Source organism: Castanea sativa, chromosome 8, assembly GCF_040712315.1.
Source record: "Castanea sativa cultivar Marrone di Chiusa Pesio chromosome 8, ASM4071231v1".
NCBI classification, from domain to species: domain Eukaryota; kingdom Viridiplantae; phylum Streptophyta; class Magnoliopsida; order Fagales; family Fagaceae; genus Castanea; species Castanea sativa.
The window spans coordinates 54,211,187-54,229,917 of record NC_134020.1 but is presented as its reverse complement, the minus strand read 5'-3'; the positions used below and the strand labels follow the sequence as shown (position 1 = coordinate 54,229,917).

General features: G+C 34.1%; 1 protein-coding gene and 1 long non-coding RNA gene across 9 annotated transcripts; both read right to left on the bottom strand.

The window, feature by feature from the left end:
* Window positions 1-2,725: 2,725 nt before the first annotated feature.
* On the bottom strand, window positions 2,726-13,548 carry LOC142606684 (uncharacterized). Of its 8 annotated transcripts, XR_012839161.1 has the most exons (13): window positions 13,422-13,548; window positions 12,660-12,782; window positions 12,172-12,236; window positions 11,920-12,071; window positions 11,447-11,797; window positions 11,271-11,356; window positions 11,164-11,192; window positions 10,641-11,035; window positions 9,860-9,978; window positions 9,460-9,589; window positions 7,356-7,514; window positions 6,871-7,228; window positions 2,727-3,174 (listed from the first exon to the last, which is right to left on the bottom strand). It is a non-coding gene; the product is annotated as an uncharacterized LOC142606684 (long non-coding RNA). The 8 variants fall into 8 exon arrangements; XR_012839159.1 differs by having other exon boundaries at window positions 10,641-10,770; window positions 10,982-11,356; XR_012839160.1 differs by having other exon boundaries at window positions 10,641-11,192.
* Window positions 13,549-14,253: 705 nt separating this feature from the next.
* On the bottom strand, window positions 14,254-18,544 carry LOC142607955 (putative disease resistance RPP13-like protein 1). Its single transcript, XM_075779643.1, has 2 exons — window positions 14,624-18,544; window positions 14,254-14,428 (listed from the first exon to the last, which is right to left on the bottom strand). The coding sequence occupies exons 1-2, from the start codon at window positions 18,455-18,457 to the stop codon at window positions 14,387-14,389; spliced, it is 3,876 nt and encodes a 1,291-aa protein (XP_075635758.1). The 5' UTR covers window positions 18,458-18,544; the 3' UTR covers window positions 14,254-14,386.
* Between the last annotated feature and the right edge of the window lie 187 nt (window positions 18,545-18,731).

Below are 18,731 nucleotides of genomic sequence, written 5' to 3'. Positions count from 1 at the left end.
AAAGGGCCAAAGTCGACCGAATAGAATCAAAGTGGACAATATGGACCTAAGTGGACTGATTAAGACCTAATATGACCAAAGTGGATTGAAGAGGACAGAATGGAAGTAATAGGATTAAGGTGGACTAATGTGGATCGCATTGGACCAAAGTAGACCGAATAGAATCAAAGTAGACAGAATGGACCAAAAAGGCCGAATATGACTAAATTGGATCAAATAGAACTAAAGTAGATAGAATGGGCCGAATTGACCACATAGGACCGAAATAGAATCAAAGTGTACTGAATAGACCAAATAGGACTGAATAAACCGAATAGAACTGAAGTGGAACGATAATGACCGAAGTGGACTGAATAGAACCAAAGTGGACAATCAATATAAGCCAAATGGATCGACACTGACCAAGGCGACCGAATAGGACCGAAGTGGATTGAATGTAAGTAATAGGACCGAAGGGGACAGAATAGAACCAAAGTGGATAGAATGGACCAAATAAGACTGAATGGACCGAATATGACCAAATTGGACCGAATAGAACTGAAGTAGACAGAATGAACGGAATAGACTGTATAGGATCGAATAGGACTGAAGTGGACCGTATAGAATCAAATTAAAAAGACCGAAGTAGATGGAATATATTTGAACGGACCGAATAGATTGAAACGCTAGGTTGATGTGGATCAGTAGGAGCTTAGTAAAAAGTATTAGACACCTAAAATATAAATATTAGTCTTTACACACCTAAAGTAATTTTTTTATATGTATTTCCTAAGAAATATAAAAAGTATTATCAAAGGGTTGGAATTTTATTACTTTTTTTTTTTTTTACCTATGATACTCCTTTTTTTTACACATGTTATTTGCATGACTCCAAAGCAATATGCAGGATTTTTATTAATAAGTAAATTAGACTATATAATAAAATGTAAAAAGCTAATCTTTTGTCTACTTATTCAATACTTTGAAACCAAATGGGTTGAAAAAGTACCTCTCAACTTTGACAATAGTTTTCTATATTAAATTTTAGCTCCTACAAATGTTTTTGGCCAGGAAAATATTTTGCCTATAAAATAATGACGCTTGTGATTTAATTCAAATTCATGATTATATGAATTTCCATGGATTGGGAGAGATTCTTCCAACCTATATAATTACAATGGAAATAATAAGAATTATGATTATAAGGCGCAAAATTACTGGTACAACATGGATATAACTCTAAAATGCAACACATGCATTCTATCTATTACATAAATTAGTCACGAATCTAGTGCATTGCATGTGGTAATATATATATATATATATATATATAATTTCTTTCATACCAAAATCAAAACAATTTAATTGATTTTTAAAATTTTTTATAACAGCATTAAGACAATTTCTTTTATTATACAATTTTTTTTAAATATTTTTTTATTCTTCATTGATTTCATCTTTAAGTTATAAGCAACCAAAAGTAGAATTCTAAAAAAAAACAAAATTCATCAATTTAAGGTAGCAATGCAAGAAAAATAATAATAAAAAATGCAACAAAAAATGAAAAACAAAATTGAGAGAGAGAGAGAGAGAGCCTTTTTGTATAGGAAAAATATGCATAAAATGGAGGAGATTGAGTGGCAAATTTATAATAAGAGGATGAGAAAAAGAAAAGCCAAAATAAAGGAAGATAAAAGGGCAAAATAGTCTTTAAATTTAAAACCACCCAAGAGGAATATATGTATACATTACTTTTTTTTTTTAATTTTTCATTAATTTATTATTTAGTTATAACATCAAAATTAAAGTAGATGAATATATAAAGTTAAATCACCTAAAATGAATTTGTAAAGCTAAAACCGCCTAAAATGAATTTATAAAGTCAGTATATTTATATAGTTAATATTGTAAAAAAAAAAAAATTTAAAAATAAATATGAAAAAGACTAACGATATGGCGGATAAGGTAGCTAAACAAGAGTGTAGCAATAATAAATGTTACACTTCAGCTTTTAGATAGATATATATATATATACACACACACACACTCACTCACTAATGTTAGAATATGCTTGCTAATCCACTAAAGTCTTTATAGTTTGTGAAGAAGAATTTGGAGCAAAAGTTCTTATATCTTTAGGAAAAAGGAATGATATTCTTTCCAGTTTATTGACTAATTATTTCAAGGTTTTTTAATATATAACCCCTTGGCTGATGTATTGGAAGTGACCTTAAATGGCCAAATTGGATGAATGATGGATCGGGTAAAATGTGGAATGATTTTGTAAGTAAACTAACGAGTTTTGCATATACAAAACCCAAATGGACAAATTTGAGTCTTTTGCATATAGAAGCCTTAATAATATCACATTATCCACAATACTTGATATTAAAAAGTTGCTCTCACAAATCCATCTGGAATGTGATAGGTAGTCACAAGTGGTGCATTATGCCTTGTCTTATTTGAATGCTCATGAGTAATCATGTGTTCCATTTAATTTAGCGTATCCACGGGCCGGTAAAAAAAAAGGGGTGGGTGAAACAATAGTCGATTTCTATTTACTATTGTCTGAGAAGTAGATAAAGCATATACTCAGCTCCCTTGTGGATTCCAAAAAAATATAGCTTAAATAGTAAATATTTCCGGACTCAAATCATTCTAAAATGAAAGTGAAGAAAAAAAGAAAGTATACAGTGTAACAATGGCAGAATGTAAAGAACAGCGAGTAAAATCTATGAGATTGAATATTAGCAATACTAACTGAACAATACAATGTGTACAGTTCTCTATATATAGAGCAAGAGATAAGCTTAAATCTAATCTAACCAACCAACAATAATTCCGTAAAGCTTGGAATTAGTTACACTCTATTTACACATGTGATTAATGTGCTCTTAACAGAAAATATCTAATTACAAAAAAATATCTCAGCAGCTTATCCCTGAGGAAGAAGACAAGCCAAGAATTCTCTTTAAAACCAAAACGTCACCGTTTGCATTAATGAGATACGGTGCCGCCATTTTACTGCTGAGTTAAAATATGACCGTTAGCTGAAACTAGTCTTCTATTAGAAAGCACAACATCACGACCTGATTCAAAATTGTACTTCTTTAAAATTTTTGTTTTCTTTACTTCAGCAAAGATTGTTTCTTTGGATACTTCATTTCCATTCTTAGTCCCTCTTTTTGTGGTTTCCTATAATCAAAGATGCAATATGTCATTATGTATCATTGATAATATTATAACTTCATTTCCTTCAATTTCAAAGACTCTAGTTACCTAAAGTTTTGTTTGCAAATGAAGAAATTGTATGCAGTAACTTTCACATGGAAGATGTAGGTTTTCCCAATAATGCATTTGATACTATTTGGAATAATATCAATTAGTGTAACGTAATAGAATTAATTTAATTAAACAAATAACCTATTTCTATTATTTTTACCTCTTCTTCCATATTGGAGAGTTGCGTACCAAGAACTTTAATTAACTTCTGTGCTTCCTTGTCAAATACTATAAAATTTGCATGTTCTGTTGTATCACCAACTTGCATGTCAAGCCTGTATCTGAAATATTATTTTCAATTTACATCGGCACATATATATATATTCAAAATTAACCAATAGTAAATATATAGAATTACATACCTAATTTTTGGAAATTCACATGCTTTCATACATGTGTCACACCATAGTTTTTAATTCACGTTTTTCTTTCAATTTTTTAGGACACTTATCATAGGAGACATAAACCGTGTCACATTCTACCAGAAGTGTGATATAAGATCTCCCACTAAAAAACAAAGCAAAGCCATGGGGCGATAGACTAACCACTCATCAATCAATACTAACCACTCAAGCCAAAAAAGTATAAGGTGATCAATGACTATCACTGGACTATGCAACCATAAAGTGGGATTGCATAGATACTAACCACTTAAGCCAAAAAAGTATAAGGAGATTGATGAATATCGCTGGACTACCATGTGAAACCACCTTGAGATAAGACTAACCACTCAGCAATACAGTGGGTGATCTTCCATTGGCTTGAGCATTCCTACCAATGGCCAAGCTCATGGGGGGATGCCATCATGCATCACCAAACTACTCCTCCCCCCTAAAGTGCACTTAGGAGCAAATCCTTCCTTGCACTAGTAAACATTGATTTGTGGAGGAAACATAATGACCTCTTTTGGGGAAATTCTTTTAACCTTGTCCTAATTTTTTGCATACATGCTAAGAAAAATCCAATCTTGAAGTAGGAAAATTTTCAAGTCTAGATTGAACATTTTTTTTTAATGATTTTTGAAAGCCAAAAAATAGGAAAAATCATAAAAATTCAAAAAATGCTCGAAATGTAGAACTGATTGTTGGAAACCCTCTCTAAAATCTTGGAATGAATTTAGGAATGGAGACATGCCGAAATAGGGGGAGGGGGATGAGGCAATGCAACGTGCATGCAGACATGCCAAAATAACCTCCTTTGGGCATCCCAACATGCACAAAGAACCTCCTTTAGGCATGCTGGCATGCCTATGGCAGCCCCATGTGCATGCTGCCAAGGCCAAGGCATGCTCGCGTGCACGTTACCAAGGTTATGGCAGCCCAACATGAGCATGTAACCAAGGCCATAGTATGCTCGCCTGCATGTTGCCTAGATATCCAAGAGGGGCCAAGTAAATGTATACAGCCGGTGTATGCAAATTAAGTGCATTGTGGCAGCTCAATTATGCCAAAATGATGGCCTAAGAAGTGTTATGGATCTGATAACAATATCCTCTGTTGGTTATCAAGGTCACATAGGCGATATAATCAATATCCTTTCAATAAAAATCTCTCTCTTTAAATCTGATCTTGATCTAAACACCGCCATCTCTCTTTGATCCCTCCAATCTAAAAGAATTAAAGCATACATGCTCCTCCGTAGCAAACCCCAGCCACCACCATCTCTCTCTCTAAATGGAGTTTCTGTGGGTGAATCACAAAAAAGTTTACACCTGCTGGTTCAGCTTGAAAGACAATAGTGCACATCAACTATTGAGAGCTTAGAGAAAGTGAGATCGATGGATAGAGGGGAAGATCGAGGGGAAGGCCACTTTAATGTTCGTTTGTCGCCGACGAGATGAGAATGGATGACCTTGGTGATCGGCCATGGAGGTTCAAAGAGAGAGAGAGAGAGAGAGGTTTCTAGAAAATTGGGCATACATCTAGGGTTTTCAATGGTTTAAGTAGCAGTGGACAAGCAACCTCAGCCACCTCTACAAAGAATCATTTCTTCAAGCCTCATATGAGAGGAATGACATTTGAATAATAGCAAGTTGAAGGCATTATCATGCTACTGGTATGCTTGAAAAGCATAGTAACTCACTTGAAACAAAAGCCAACCTATCAAACGTTGTCACTTTTCCCAAATTAATATTTCCTATTTTCCTTTGATTTTGTGATTTCTATAAAGAAATTCTATTATGTAAAAGTCTAGTTGCAGGATTTGTACTGCTTTTGAGTAAACTTCCTTACAGAAGGAATAGTTCAACACACCTTTAACACTTTTTATTCCACTGTTGAGTCAATTCCCAAGAGTTTTTAATATATTGACAATTTTTTGAAGAACACATTGTTCGTATACAGACATGAAATTTGTACTTCTTTTTTTTTTTTTTTATATCAGATTTTATTTCATAGTATGTTTATGTGCGTAATTGTGAATGATGGATCAAAAGTGGGTTCAAGTCCACAAAAGTGAGCACAAAGTATTCACCATTTACTTCAGCACATATCAATATATAGTGAAATTGATAGTAAAATTTAGTGGGTCACTTATTTGAGGGCTAAGGCATATACAAAACTGGAGATGGGTGATCTGCTTCACCTGGGGATGGGAAGGTGTTAGACACCCAACCCCACCCCCGACCTTAACTTTCATGTGTTTGGTTAATAACTTATGTTAGGTTGTGATGCTTAATAAGTCGTGTGATGTTTGGTTAATAACTCATGTGTTTGATTCTATGTGGTGAAGCCTGTATTTTGTTATTTATCCATGCATTCCTCTTTTATCCTTATTATTCTACACTGTTTTACATCAAGCACATATTATGTTCAAATTGTTAAAAGAAAGTATCAATCATCAAATAAGAAATTAAAATACCTTATGTCTTTATAATTTCAAAATTACATGAACTTAATATATAGGAAATGGACAATGCTAAAAGCCCCCTTCCAACTAGAATGTGCACAAAAGACGTTAGTTTAGAAAATACCCTGTAGAGAGAAACATAATTCTGCAACAGTCATTTGAATCCAATATTGGAGTGACACAGTAGAGCAAAAAAATAATTTATGGGACTCTTTCCTTGTGAAAATTTCAAATCAAGTTGTGACATAGTGGAGAACAAGGTAGCTAGATATGTTTCATTGACACCCCCAAAATAAAAATAGAAAGGAAAAATGGCAAAAAGAAGAGAAACAGAAATACAAAGATCACTAATTAGGAATCCTAATTATTTAAGAGACTGCAGTCTTTGCAAACTCCACTCCATTTTAGTGGAAATAAGTTTTTTCCTTTCCTCAATTGCTAAATAAATTAGATTGGATAGCAGACCACCTTTCGGAAAAGACTCAAGCTGTCTTGGCAATTGTTTTGTTAACTGCACTTTTGGAATGTGTTTGACTAAGCCTTTTGTGGTACTTGCTATTGACAAATGGAAATTATCTTACAAAAGAACCCATAAAAAATTGAGAACTCCAGCTTTGGACTAACAATCTTAGAAGAAATTTTTTTTTCCATCTTTTCATAAGATTTTAACAAATCTTTCAAATTTATTTATTCATAAACAAAGTTAGAAAGAAGCAGAAATAAAATCAAATGGAGGCTTAGAGGGTTAAATGGAACAAGTACCTTATTGTCAAGTGGGATTTGATCTCATCTACACTTTGGCTCAGATAATGAGACTTCATCATTGATTTGCATGATAGAGATGTGAGCAATCTTGCATCTAACTTTTATTTATTTATTTATTTTTTTGGAATTGTTTTTATCAAGGCAAGACATTGATGAAACTGTAGCTTAGAATGGATACAAGAAATCCCATCTTCTGGCATCTACTTTAGTTTGGGGCAGTTTGAGATAGACAATAGTTGAAGAGAGGTAAGGAGTTGAAGGCCCTTCTTGTCTAGGGATCTCAGATTTTGAAATTCCTTTATAGGAAGAGTGCTAAGACTTGTGGAAGTCCTCCTTAGGAAATCACTTCTCTTCCCTGCAATCATGACAAGACAATAATAATTGATTAAGAGAGTGCAGTCTTTGCGAACCCCACTGCTTCCTTTTGGCAATGAGTTTCTTAGAAGCATCAATGGCAAGACAATTCATATTGGTTGGCAGACCTTTTGGAAAAGACTCAACTTGTTGATAGTTTGCAATATCCTAAATTTGAAGAGATGGGAGGAGCGTATCCATGTTTTCAAGAAGTGACTTGAGACGAAGGCAATCATGAACTTTTAACAGTGTAAGGTTGGGGGCTAGGAATTCCCCAGTATGAGAATCTGCAAAATTAAGCCATTCCTTGATTTCCAAAGCTAGGATAACAAGTTCATGTCCCTCCCAAACCGAAAGAGACTTAATGTTGCCATACATGTTGATTTTGAGACTACAAAACTTTGGAAAGATATCCAAACCAACTAATGACAGAGAATTATATCTATCGAATATGACAAAAGACTCAAGGAAGGGTGACATATAAATGAGGGAAATATTAATTCCCTACATTTAAAGATATCTTTGAAGATTGTTTAGTGTAGTTAGTGAGCCTCAAGTCACTGGACCTTTGTCTTAGCATAGTTAAAGTTAACGTTCTTGATGGTAAGAAGGGAGATGCGCAGATCCTACTAGTGTGGACAAAAAGGATAGAAGGAGCATTGACATGCTGAACCTTTGGAGCTATCTGGAGTTAGGAAGACAATCTGCACCCATAGAGAGGTAATAACCAAAAGTAGACCTATCCTCTGGAGCGACTTAATGTGAATTTCAAAATGTAAAGATAGGTAGTCTTAGCCAGCCAATTTGCACCCACAGGTAGTTTGTAGTGTCAAATGATGTAACTTGAATCAAACTAGGGAACATATATAAGATATACAAAATATCATTCTCTATGTGGTAATATATATACTTTATGAAAAAATGATAAACAGAACGCATTCTGAAAAAATGAAAACTAGAGATATATATTCATTACATAGGCTCAAAGAAATAAAATTCTAAAAGATTGAGCTACTAATCTAAACCCCACCATAAAAATTAAAAAGCTCCCTTTCACTTTCTTAAATGCTTCAACTTTTCCTCGTTATGAATTTATTCCAAACGATGAATATCTACTTTCAAATGTCATAAAAATCAACAAAAAGGAATTATGTTTGATAAGGACCAAAGAATTCTTATTTTTAGCAACAAAGGATGTGTTTAAAAATTCTGTGGTTTGAAAATTTGCAAGATCCATACAGCATGGATTTTTATTGTTTGTGATTATAGAACATTTAATTAGGCAAGAAAATCATTCAATACATTAACTATTTATAGAGCATACATAATCACATGTGATTAGTTAAGCCGGTACATATTATTTCCTCGAGCTACCAACAAATGGAGAATCATTCAACATCATTGGACATCCCCAGTTGGTCTGTTATGACCCCAAAAGACAGTGAAATAGCATCCTTAGTAAAGAAAATATATTGGCACAACAAATCATTGAAAAAAATAAGTATGCAACTAGGAATATATTCAAAATTTTCGGTAATGAATGAAAATCTTTTGGTATAGGTGAAGTCAAGTCTTTTTATGTTTTGGGTCAAAGCCAATGTTTACAGTGAGGTGGGGTAGGGGGAAATAGATATAGACTCCTTAGTCACAAGTGTGTTCTACACTGATCTCATCTAAGAGATTTCATTACTTGAATCTTGAAGAGCAAAAAAAATAATCATGTAAATTTTTAACATTTTCAATTCCAATTGCTTTCATATATGGTAAATTCTGTTTAATTTCACATTTTAAAAAATAATGAATAAAAGGATGGCAATCAGAATCATAGTGAAACACTAACATGCATTGCACAATCAAAACATTGCCTCCCACAAAACAATCATTGACACTTGCCATTCTCAAATTTTTTTATCAATCCTGCCCTCCTTTCCAACAACCACGGAATTTTCAAGAAACTAAGGTCTTTAGCATATTTCATAGGGCAAATGTGAGAATTACTCCTTATACCATAAATTTGATAATTGAACCTGTTTAGACTCCTTAGTCACATGTATTCAACACTAATCCCATCTATGAGATTTCATTACTTGAATCTTGAAAAGCAAAAAAAATCCAAAACGTTTAACATTTTCAATTCCAATTTCTTTCATATAAGGTAAATTATGTTAAATTTTCCATTTAAAACATTAATGAATAAAAGGATGGAAATCAAAATCATTGTGAAACACTGACCTGCATTGCTCAATCAAAACATTACCTCCCACAAAAAGTCATTGGCACTTCCCATTTTATTATTATTATTTTTTTATCAATTCGGCTCTACTTTCCAATAGCCACGGAGTTTCCAAGAAATTAAGGTCATCTGCATATATCACAGGGTAAATGTGAGAATTACTCCTTATTCTATAAATTTGACTAATGAATTTGTTTACACTCCTTAGTCACATGCATTCAACACTAATCTCAACTAAGCAATTTCATTAGTTTTATCTCGAAAAAAAAAAGTCATGAAAACGTTTAACATTTTCAATTCCAATTTCTTTCATATATGGTAAATTTTGTTTAATTTCCCATTTAAAGCAATAATGAATAAAAGGATGGCAATTAGAATCACAATGAAACCCTGACCTACATTGCTCAATCAAAACATTGCTTCCCACAAATAGTCATTGGTGCTTTCCATTATCAATTTTTTTTATCAATTCTGCCCTACTTTCCAACAGTCACGAGTTTCCAAGAAACTAAGGTTGTCTGCATATTTCACACGATAGATGTGAGAATTACTCTCTATACTATAAATTTGATTAAATGAATCTATTTAGACTCCTTAGTCACATGTGTATTCAACACTGAATCCAATATTAGAGTGACATAGCATAAATCAAAAAAATTCATGGGACTCTTTTCTTGTTAAAATTCCAAATCAAGTTGTGACATAGTTGAGAACAAGGTAGCTAGATATGTTTCATCTGCACCTCCAAAAGAAAAATAGGAAGGCAAGGTGGTAAAAAGAAGAGAAACAGAAATACTCATCCAGAAAGGACTTCTCATCCCAGCAATCAAGATCACTATTTAGAAAATCCTAATTATTTAGGAAACCGCAGTCTTTGCAAACCCCACTCCATTCTAGTGGGAATAAGTTTTTTGCTATTGTCAATTGCTAAAGAAATTAGACTGGATGGCAGACCACCTTCTTGAAAAGACTAAGTTTTGGACATTTTATGATTTTAAAAAATTCAAGAGTGTTTTATATTTTCAATTTCAATTACAAACATTTAGTTGTATGTATATATATATATATATATATATATATATATATATATATATATATATATATATATTCCATTGTATAGATAAAAAGAAATATAAGTAAAAACAAGATTATAACTTAGTTGCTCAAGTAGAATAAGCACCTTAATCGGGGCATCCATTTTTTTTAGCAGATGTGACCAATCTTTCACCATTATTTTACCTTCTTAGTAGGCAATTTTTTTGTTAACTTCTCTTCTGGCATGTGTTTGACCAAGCCTTTTGTGGCACTTGCTACTGACAAATGGAAATAATTTTACAAAAGAACCCATAAAAACTTGAGAACTCCAGCTTTGGACTAACAATCTTAGAAGAAATCCTTTTATTTTTCCATCTTTTCATTACATTTTAACAAAATTTTCAAATTTATTTATTCATAAACAAAGTTAGAAAGAAGCATAAATAAAATCAAATGGAGGCTTAGAGGGTTGAGTGGAACAAGTACCTTATTGTGAAGTGGGATTTGATCTCATCTACACTTTTGGCTCAGATAATGATACTTCATCATTAAATTGTATAATAGAGATGTGAGAAATTTTGCGGTACACATTTATTTATTTTGGTGTTGTTTTGTCAAGGCAAGAAATTAACGAAAGTGTAGCTTAGAGTGGAAACAAGAAATCCCACCTTCTGGCTTCTGCTTTAGTTTGAGGCATCTGAGACAGACAATAGATTTTTTGATAAATACTAAGATAGACAATAGTTGAAGAGAGGTAATGAGTTGAAGGTCCTACTTGTCTAGGGATCTCAGATTTTGAAATTCCTTTATAGAAAGAGTGCTAAAACTTGTGGAAGTCCTCCTCAAGTGCACTTCTCTTCCCTGCAATCATGACAAGACAATAATAAATTTTTAAAAAATATTTATAGGAAGACAATTATAATTGATTAAGAGCGTGCAGTCTTTACAAACCCCACTACTTCCTATTGGCAATGAGTTTCTCAGAAGCATCGATGGCAAGACAATTCATATTGGTTGGTAGACCTTCTTCTAGAAAAGGCTCAACTTGTTAGCAGGTTGCAATATCCAAAATTTGAAAAGATGGGAGGAGCGTAGCATATCCATGTTTTCTGGAAGTGACTTGAGATGAAGGCAATCATGGACTTTTAATAGTGAAAGGTTGGGGGCTGGCAATCCCCCACTGGGAGAATTTGCAAAATTAGAGCACTCCTTGATTTCCAAAGCTAGGATAACAAGTTCATGTCCCTCCCAAACTGAAATAGATTTGATGTTGCCACACATGTTGATTTTGAGACTACAAAACTTTGGAAAGATATCCAAATCAAATGATGACAGAGAATTATATCTATCGGATATGATAAAAGACTCAAGGGAAGAGTGACATGGGCATGAAGGAAATATTAATCCCCTACATTTAATGATACCTTTGAAGGTTGTTTAGTGTAGTTAGTGAGCCTCAACCTAAGCAATATAGGGCCAGCAGCTGGATTTCCCTCTCTCGGCGCCTCTGGACCCTTGTCTTAGCATAGTTAAAGTTAATGTTCTTGATGGTAAGATGGGAGATGCGTCGATCCTACTGGTGTGGACAAAAAGGACAGAAGGAGCATTGACATGCTGAGCCTTTGGAGTTAGGAAGACAATCTGCACCCACAGAAAGGTAATAAACAAAACCAAACCTATCATCTGGAGAGGCTTAATGGGAATTCCAAAATGTAAAGAGAGGTAGTCTTAGCTAGCCAATCTGCATCCATAGGTAGTTTGTAGCTTCAGATGATGTAACTTGAATTAAATTAGGGAACATAAGATATACAAAATATCATTCTCTATGTGGTAATATATATCCTTTATGTTTTGATAAACAAAAAGCATTATGAAAAAAAATGAAAACTAGAGATATATATCCTTTATGTATGACAAAGCATTAAATTCTAAAAGATTGAGCTACTAATGTAAACTCCACCTTAAAAATTAAAAAGCCCTCTTTCACTTTCTTAAATGCTTCAACTTTTCCTTGCGATAAATTTACTCTTGACAAATATCTACTTTCAAACATTTAACATTTTCAATTCCAATTTCTTTCAGATATGGTAAATTTCGTTTAATTTCCCACTTAAAACAATAATGAATAAAAGGGTGGCAATCAGAATCACAATGAAACACTGACCTGCATTGCTCAATCAAAACATTGCCACCCAGAATAGTCATTGGCGCTTTCCATTCTCAATTTATTTTATCGATTCAGCCTTACTTTCCAATAGCCATGGAGTTTTCAAGAAACTAAGGTCGTCTGCATATTTGACAAGGCAAATGTGAGAATTACTCTCAATACTATAAATTTGATTAAATGAATCTATTTAGACTCTTTAGTCACATGTATTCAATGCTAATCTTATCTAAGAGATTTCATTAATTGAATCTTGAAAAACAGAAAAAATCCTGAAAATATTTAACGTTTTCAATTCCAATTTCTTCATACATGGTAAATTCTGTTTTATTTCCCATTTAAAATATTAATGAATAAAAGGATGGCAATTAGAATCACAATGAAACACTGACCTGTGTTTTTCAATCTAAACATTGCCACCCACAAATAGTCATTGGCACTTTCCATTCTCAAATTTTTTATCAATTCTGCCCTACTTCCAACAGCCAGAGTTTTCAAGAAATTAAGGTCATCTGCATATTTCACAGGGCAAATGTGAGAACTACTCTCTATACAATAAATTATATTAAATGAATTTGTTTAGACTCCTTAGTCACTTGTATTCAACATTGATACTTGAATCTTGAAAAGCAAAAAAAATTCTGAAAATGTTTAACATTTTCAATTCCAATTTCTTTCATATATGGTAAATTTTATTTAATTTTCTGTTTAAAACAATAATGAATAAAAGGATGGCAATCAGAATCACAGTAGAACACTGACCTGCATTGCTCAATCAAAACATTGCCTCCAACAAATAGTTATTGGCACTTTCTGTTCTCAAATTTTTTTTATCAATTTTGCCATACTTTCCAACAGCCACAGAGTTTTCACAAAATTAAGGTTGCCTACATATTTCACAAGGAAAATGTGAGAATTACTCCCTATACTATAAATTTGATTATATAATCTATTTGTCATCAAGACCCCCTTTGGCCTTGTGATTTTTTTTTCCAAGAAAAAGGAAAATAATAATAATAATAAAATATAGGCCTTTGGCTTTTGTTTTTTTTGAAGAGAATTGCATTTTAAAACTAGGGAATATCTGCATCCTCAAATTGTGAGCCATGGGGAGTGGATGTTTTTTAACATTGCCACTTTCAAAGAAATTTTTTTTTTTACATACTACAGATTTTCACAACAACAACACTTTTCACAAATTTTACCAAACCCTCATTTAAGATTTTAAAAATCATGCTTTCAAAACCAAATGGACACCAATTGTGATGCCCCAATTTGATTGATTGTGTGATGTGTGTGGGTGTGTGATGAGTCCCACAATGGGTATTTACTGGATAGATCTAGGCTTTATTAACAATTACAAGGAATCTCAATTATGACTAGTTCTTTTGAGATATAGCGCAGATATGGCTAGCGCTTTTCTTTGAGTCGTTATAGTAAGCATCAAGCATTTGGGTAAAAGAAGAATCTTACCAAGTGGTGAAATTAACCTTGCATACATCAGTCAAATAAGCATCATTTAACAAATGTTCAAGCAATTTTTCTTATTTTCCAATGAAGCAAATCATTAAATCATATGGGTACTTAACTGGTTCGCTAGAACAGGTAGCTATGCATGAATTTTGAGTTGCACACTTTTCCATTTTCACTTTGAAAGCATTTGTCTAACAAAGAACAGGTATCTGAGCATGAATCCTGTCATACATTTGGCAGCTTCTTCACAGAAATCAAGATAGAAATGTGCTTCTCAATTCACCATCGATGGACAACTTCATGAGCCCAACATTGTAAAAAAGCGAATCAGACAAAGAATTAACAAGTGTCAAAGAAATCGTTTAATATTAGTAGTATTTTTTTCAATCATATATAATTACTAGACAATTTATAGAAAAACAAAAAAGGGCAATAAATAAAATTAAAAAGAATGCAAGTAAAATCAAGAGCGGGGCAAGTAAAAGAAATACCTGATTGGCTTTATTTGATGTGTTGCGCTCAATGATTTCTATGATGGGGATGCGAGCAATGTTGCGCCACTCTTTTCCCTTCCTCATTTGCAATCGTTTCGTCAACAAAGGACAATCCCTGATCTGTATGTGAGAGATGGAGACAGGCAGCCCCTCTTCTGGCATGTGCTTGAGCTTAGGACAGTGTTCGAAGGTCAAATATTGAAGAGAGGTAAAGTGTTGAAACCCCTTGTTGTTCAACGTTCTCAAATTTCCAAATCCATTGATTAAAAGACAGGTAACAGTTGTGGGCAGTAAATACTCCTCCGGAAAGGACTCCACATCCCAGCAATCGAGATCATCATTTTCCAATGCTAATGCTTTAAGAGACTGCAGTCTTTGCAAGCCCCACTCCATTCTATTGCAAATTAGTTTTTTGCAGTCTTTGATTTCTAAAAGAATTAGATTGGATGGCAGACCACCTTCCGGAAAAGACTCAATTTGTGGACAATTCATGATATCCAATTCTTGCAGAGACGGGAGAAACGTGTTCATGTTTTCTGGGAGTGAATTGAGACGAGAGCAATTACTGACTTTTAACACTGAGAGATTGGGGGCCGACAATCCTCCACTGGGAAAAGCTACAAGATTAGGGCAATTTTTGATTTTCAACTGTAGGAGATCAGTTAGGTGATGTCCCTCCGAAACTGAAAGGGACTCCATATTGCTACAACTTTTAATATTGAGATAACGAAGCTTCGGGAAGATGTCTAGAGGAAATGGCTTTAGAGAATTACAGCTATCTGCTATCCCCAGTTGCTCAAGGGAAGGGTACATCGGGAATTCTACTTCCTTACAATTATGGATAACAAGACATTTTAGTGTAGTGGGACTGGATAGACCACCACGAGGAAGAGACTTGAGCACAGGAAAATCGTAGATAAATAACGTTTCAACACAGTGGTTGTGGTCCATCACTCCCTCTGGCAGAGACTCCAGGTTTTTGAATCCGATTACCGCGAGGTAGTGCAATGCGGGTGGCAATTCTTTCAACAGCGCATCATTACAATTCCTTAATTGTGATTCACGAATAGAAGGAGCAGTTCGGAGAGAAGTCTCAAGCTGTTCACATTCATAAATCCCAAGTTTGGTTAAAGAAGGAAGGTGCTTGGGCAAGCTTCCACTTAGTTTTGGACATTTTTCAAGATAAAGCTCTTGGAGACTCAGAAAAGCTCCTCCTTCATCTTCGCCTTCTCCGTGATAAGGAGACCATTTCTCCCACTTCGACATTGCCTCAAATCTCAATATTTTCAGTGATTGAAATGGCGTAATAGTAGAAGAACCACTACCATAAAAGTCAGCATCCACAGTAACAACTTCATCAAACCCAAAAACGAAGAGGACTTGAAGAGAGGGGAGTTGTCCAAGTGATGGAAAACTAGAGCAATTTCTACAAGAGTTTAGATGAACAACTGTTATATTTGAAAATGAACTATCTCCAACCCAATTTGGAAAGCTTGTGTCATTGTAATTCTTGATAAAAAGCTTTGTTAAGCTCGTATGAGGCTGCAGATTGTTGAATGCGTCTCTTTCACTTTGAGAAATAATGCCATTGGCAGCATCCCACTCCAATGTTAGCTCCTTAAGGTGCTCCTTATCCTTCAACTTTGCTTCTAAAGCATTAGTTGAGTTTCTCACATTCTGGAGATTCGATATCACAATGACTCCCCGAAGATTTGAAAGTTTTCCTAACTCTTCAATTTGGAATCCAATGTCCTTGCCGACAACAAATTTGGTCAAAGTTTGAAGACTTTGTAATCGACTCATATCTATTGGCATATTTTTAATGCTAGTTCCACTAATATAAAGATGACGCAAATTAATGAGATTTCTCATATCTTTTGGCAACTTAACTAGAAATTTGCATCCAGATAAATTCAACGTTTGTAAGTTGAGCAACATACATGTAGACTCAGGCAATCTCTCAATCTTAGTAAAAGAGACGTCTAAATAGCGTAAATGTTTGAAATCTCCAATTGACTCTGGCAACTCTATATTATAATAATGTGAAAGAGAGAGCACACGTAAGAATCTTAGTTTCAATAATAGATCATGTGATACCTTCTTTGCTAAGTGGAACCCCAGACCCTCGTCATCCTTGTCCTCATCTTTTTCTTTCATTTGTAACGAAATGAAGGTGCGTAAATTTTTAGCTTTGCACAAAGTTGTAAACTTCTCTGGGATATCATATTCGGTTCTTAAGTAGGAAAAATGACGAGTTTTATCTATAATTTTGTATGTGTTATCCCCTTCCGATCTGAAACAAAATTGGCCAGATACAGATTTAGCTAAATCATGTACTAGGTCATGCATTAGAAAGCACAATTTGCTTCCCTTTGATCGTTGTAAAAGTGACCTTGATACTAAATCAAGGATGTACTTAGCACCTATAACTTCCATTTCTTCATTCTCGCTGTGTTGTTGCAGGAAACCCTCTCCCATCCACAACTGAACAAGTTCTTCCTTTTTGAATAGATAATTCTTTGGGAAGATCGAAAAATATGCAAAACATTGCTTTAAATATAAGAGTAGATAATTGTAACTTATTCTTAAAGCTGGAAGAATATTTACCTCATCAATAGGCAGACTCCAAATTTTGCTTTTCAAAATTTTATTCCATTCCTCTACTTCTTCTAATTTATGGTGCAATAGACACCCGAGTGTTTTTGCTGCTAATAGTAGACCGTCACACTTCTTAACGATCTCTTCACCAATTTTTTTAAATTCTAGATATGCATCAGAGTTTCCATTTTCAAAGGCATGATTTGAAAATAATAGCCAACAATCTTTTTCTGATAATTTATTAAGATGAAAAATTTGAATAGGGCTCATGATCGATGCAACACTTTCGTTGCGTGTTGTCACAATAATTCTACTTCCTAATGCTCCATATTTAAAGGGAATACACAAGAGCTCCCAATCTTCAGCTTTTTTATTCCATACATCATCAAGAATCAGTAAAAATTTCCTTCCCATCAAAAAATCCTTCAATTTATTTTGGATAAAATTGAAGTCAGTGGTATTAGCTATACCAGTTTGTGGACTGAAGACCTCAAGAATATTTTTAGTTAAATTAGGAACGTCAAATTCATTTGAAACACAAACCCAAGCTTTAAGGGTAAAATGGTCTATGACTCTTTGGTTGTTGTAGATGTGCCGAGCAAGGGTTGTCTTTCCAACCCCACCCATGCCCACAATGGGAATCACAAAAGAGTGGTTGTTGCTTGCTACATCGTTTGAGAGCAGCAAGTTGACTATTGCCTTTTCATCATCATCCCTACCGTAAACTATAGTGTCTGGATCTACCAGAGAAGCTGTGGGCACACTTTGGGAAGATCTCCCTTCAAGAACTTCTTTCAGACCTATAGTAGTTATTTGTAAAGCTAGAGAATTCATCATTTTTACGACTTCTTTTATCTTTGATTCTAGTTTTCCCTGAAACCGATCATATGAAGTAGAGATGTAGTTACGTACCTTCCTCTTAGAGGTACCAAAATTAGCTTCCACCTGGCACCGCAAAGCATCAGTAGCGATCTCATCCAAAAGGTCCTCTGCGTGGTAGACAGCATCCTTAAGCTCATCAAGCCAGTCTTTGACATCTGTGCGTGTGATTTCCCTTTCCTCTGCGTCATTGAGCACTTTGCTGAGGGTACTACACAATGTCTTCAGCTCTTTTAGTAGTGTATCAGGGACTTTTCTTCCCAGGATGAAGTTCACGACCGCCGGAGACGTCATCTTGTCAAAAAACGCTTTAAGGGATGCAGACAGTATTGGTGCTACTAGGATCTCAGCCATGTTTTTCTTTTCTTTTTTTCAATGGAAAGAAATTGACAAAGTGATTAGTAACTCCAGGAAACTGATAACAGATTGGTTTTTGTTTGTTGTGTGAAAGCCTGTGCAGTTTTTAGTTCTTACCACACTGAAGTAGATGCAGTTCTAGTCATTAGATTAGGTTCATGAACCCATGTGCAACCATAATACATGAACCTAATCTATTAAAAAATAGATTAGGTTACCTAATCTTTTCTTTAATAGATTAGGGTGTCGCACTAATCTATTAAAAAATAAA

What these genes read in the sequence shown, in the direction of transcription:
- LOC142607955 (XM_075779643.1), bottom strand. Translation starts at nt 18,457, where the DNA reads ATGGCTGAGATCCTAGTAGCACCAATACTGTCTGCATCCCTTAAAGCG. An exon ending in CATCAAATAAAGCCAATCAG is followed by an intron (nt 14,429 to 14,623) that starts GTATTTCTTTTA and finishes GGGCTCATGAAG; the next exon opens with TTGTCCATCGATGGTGAATT.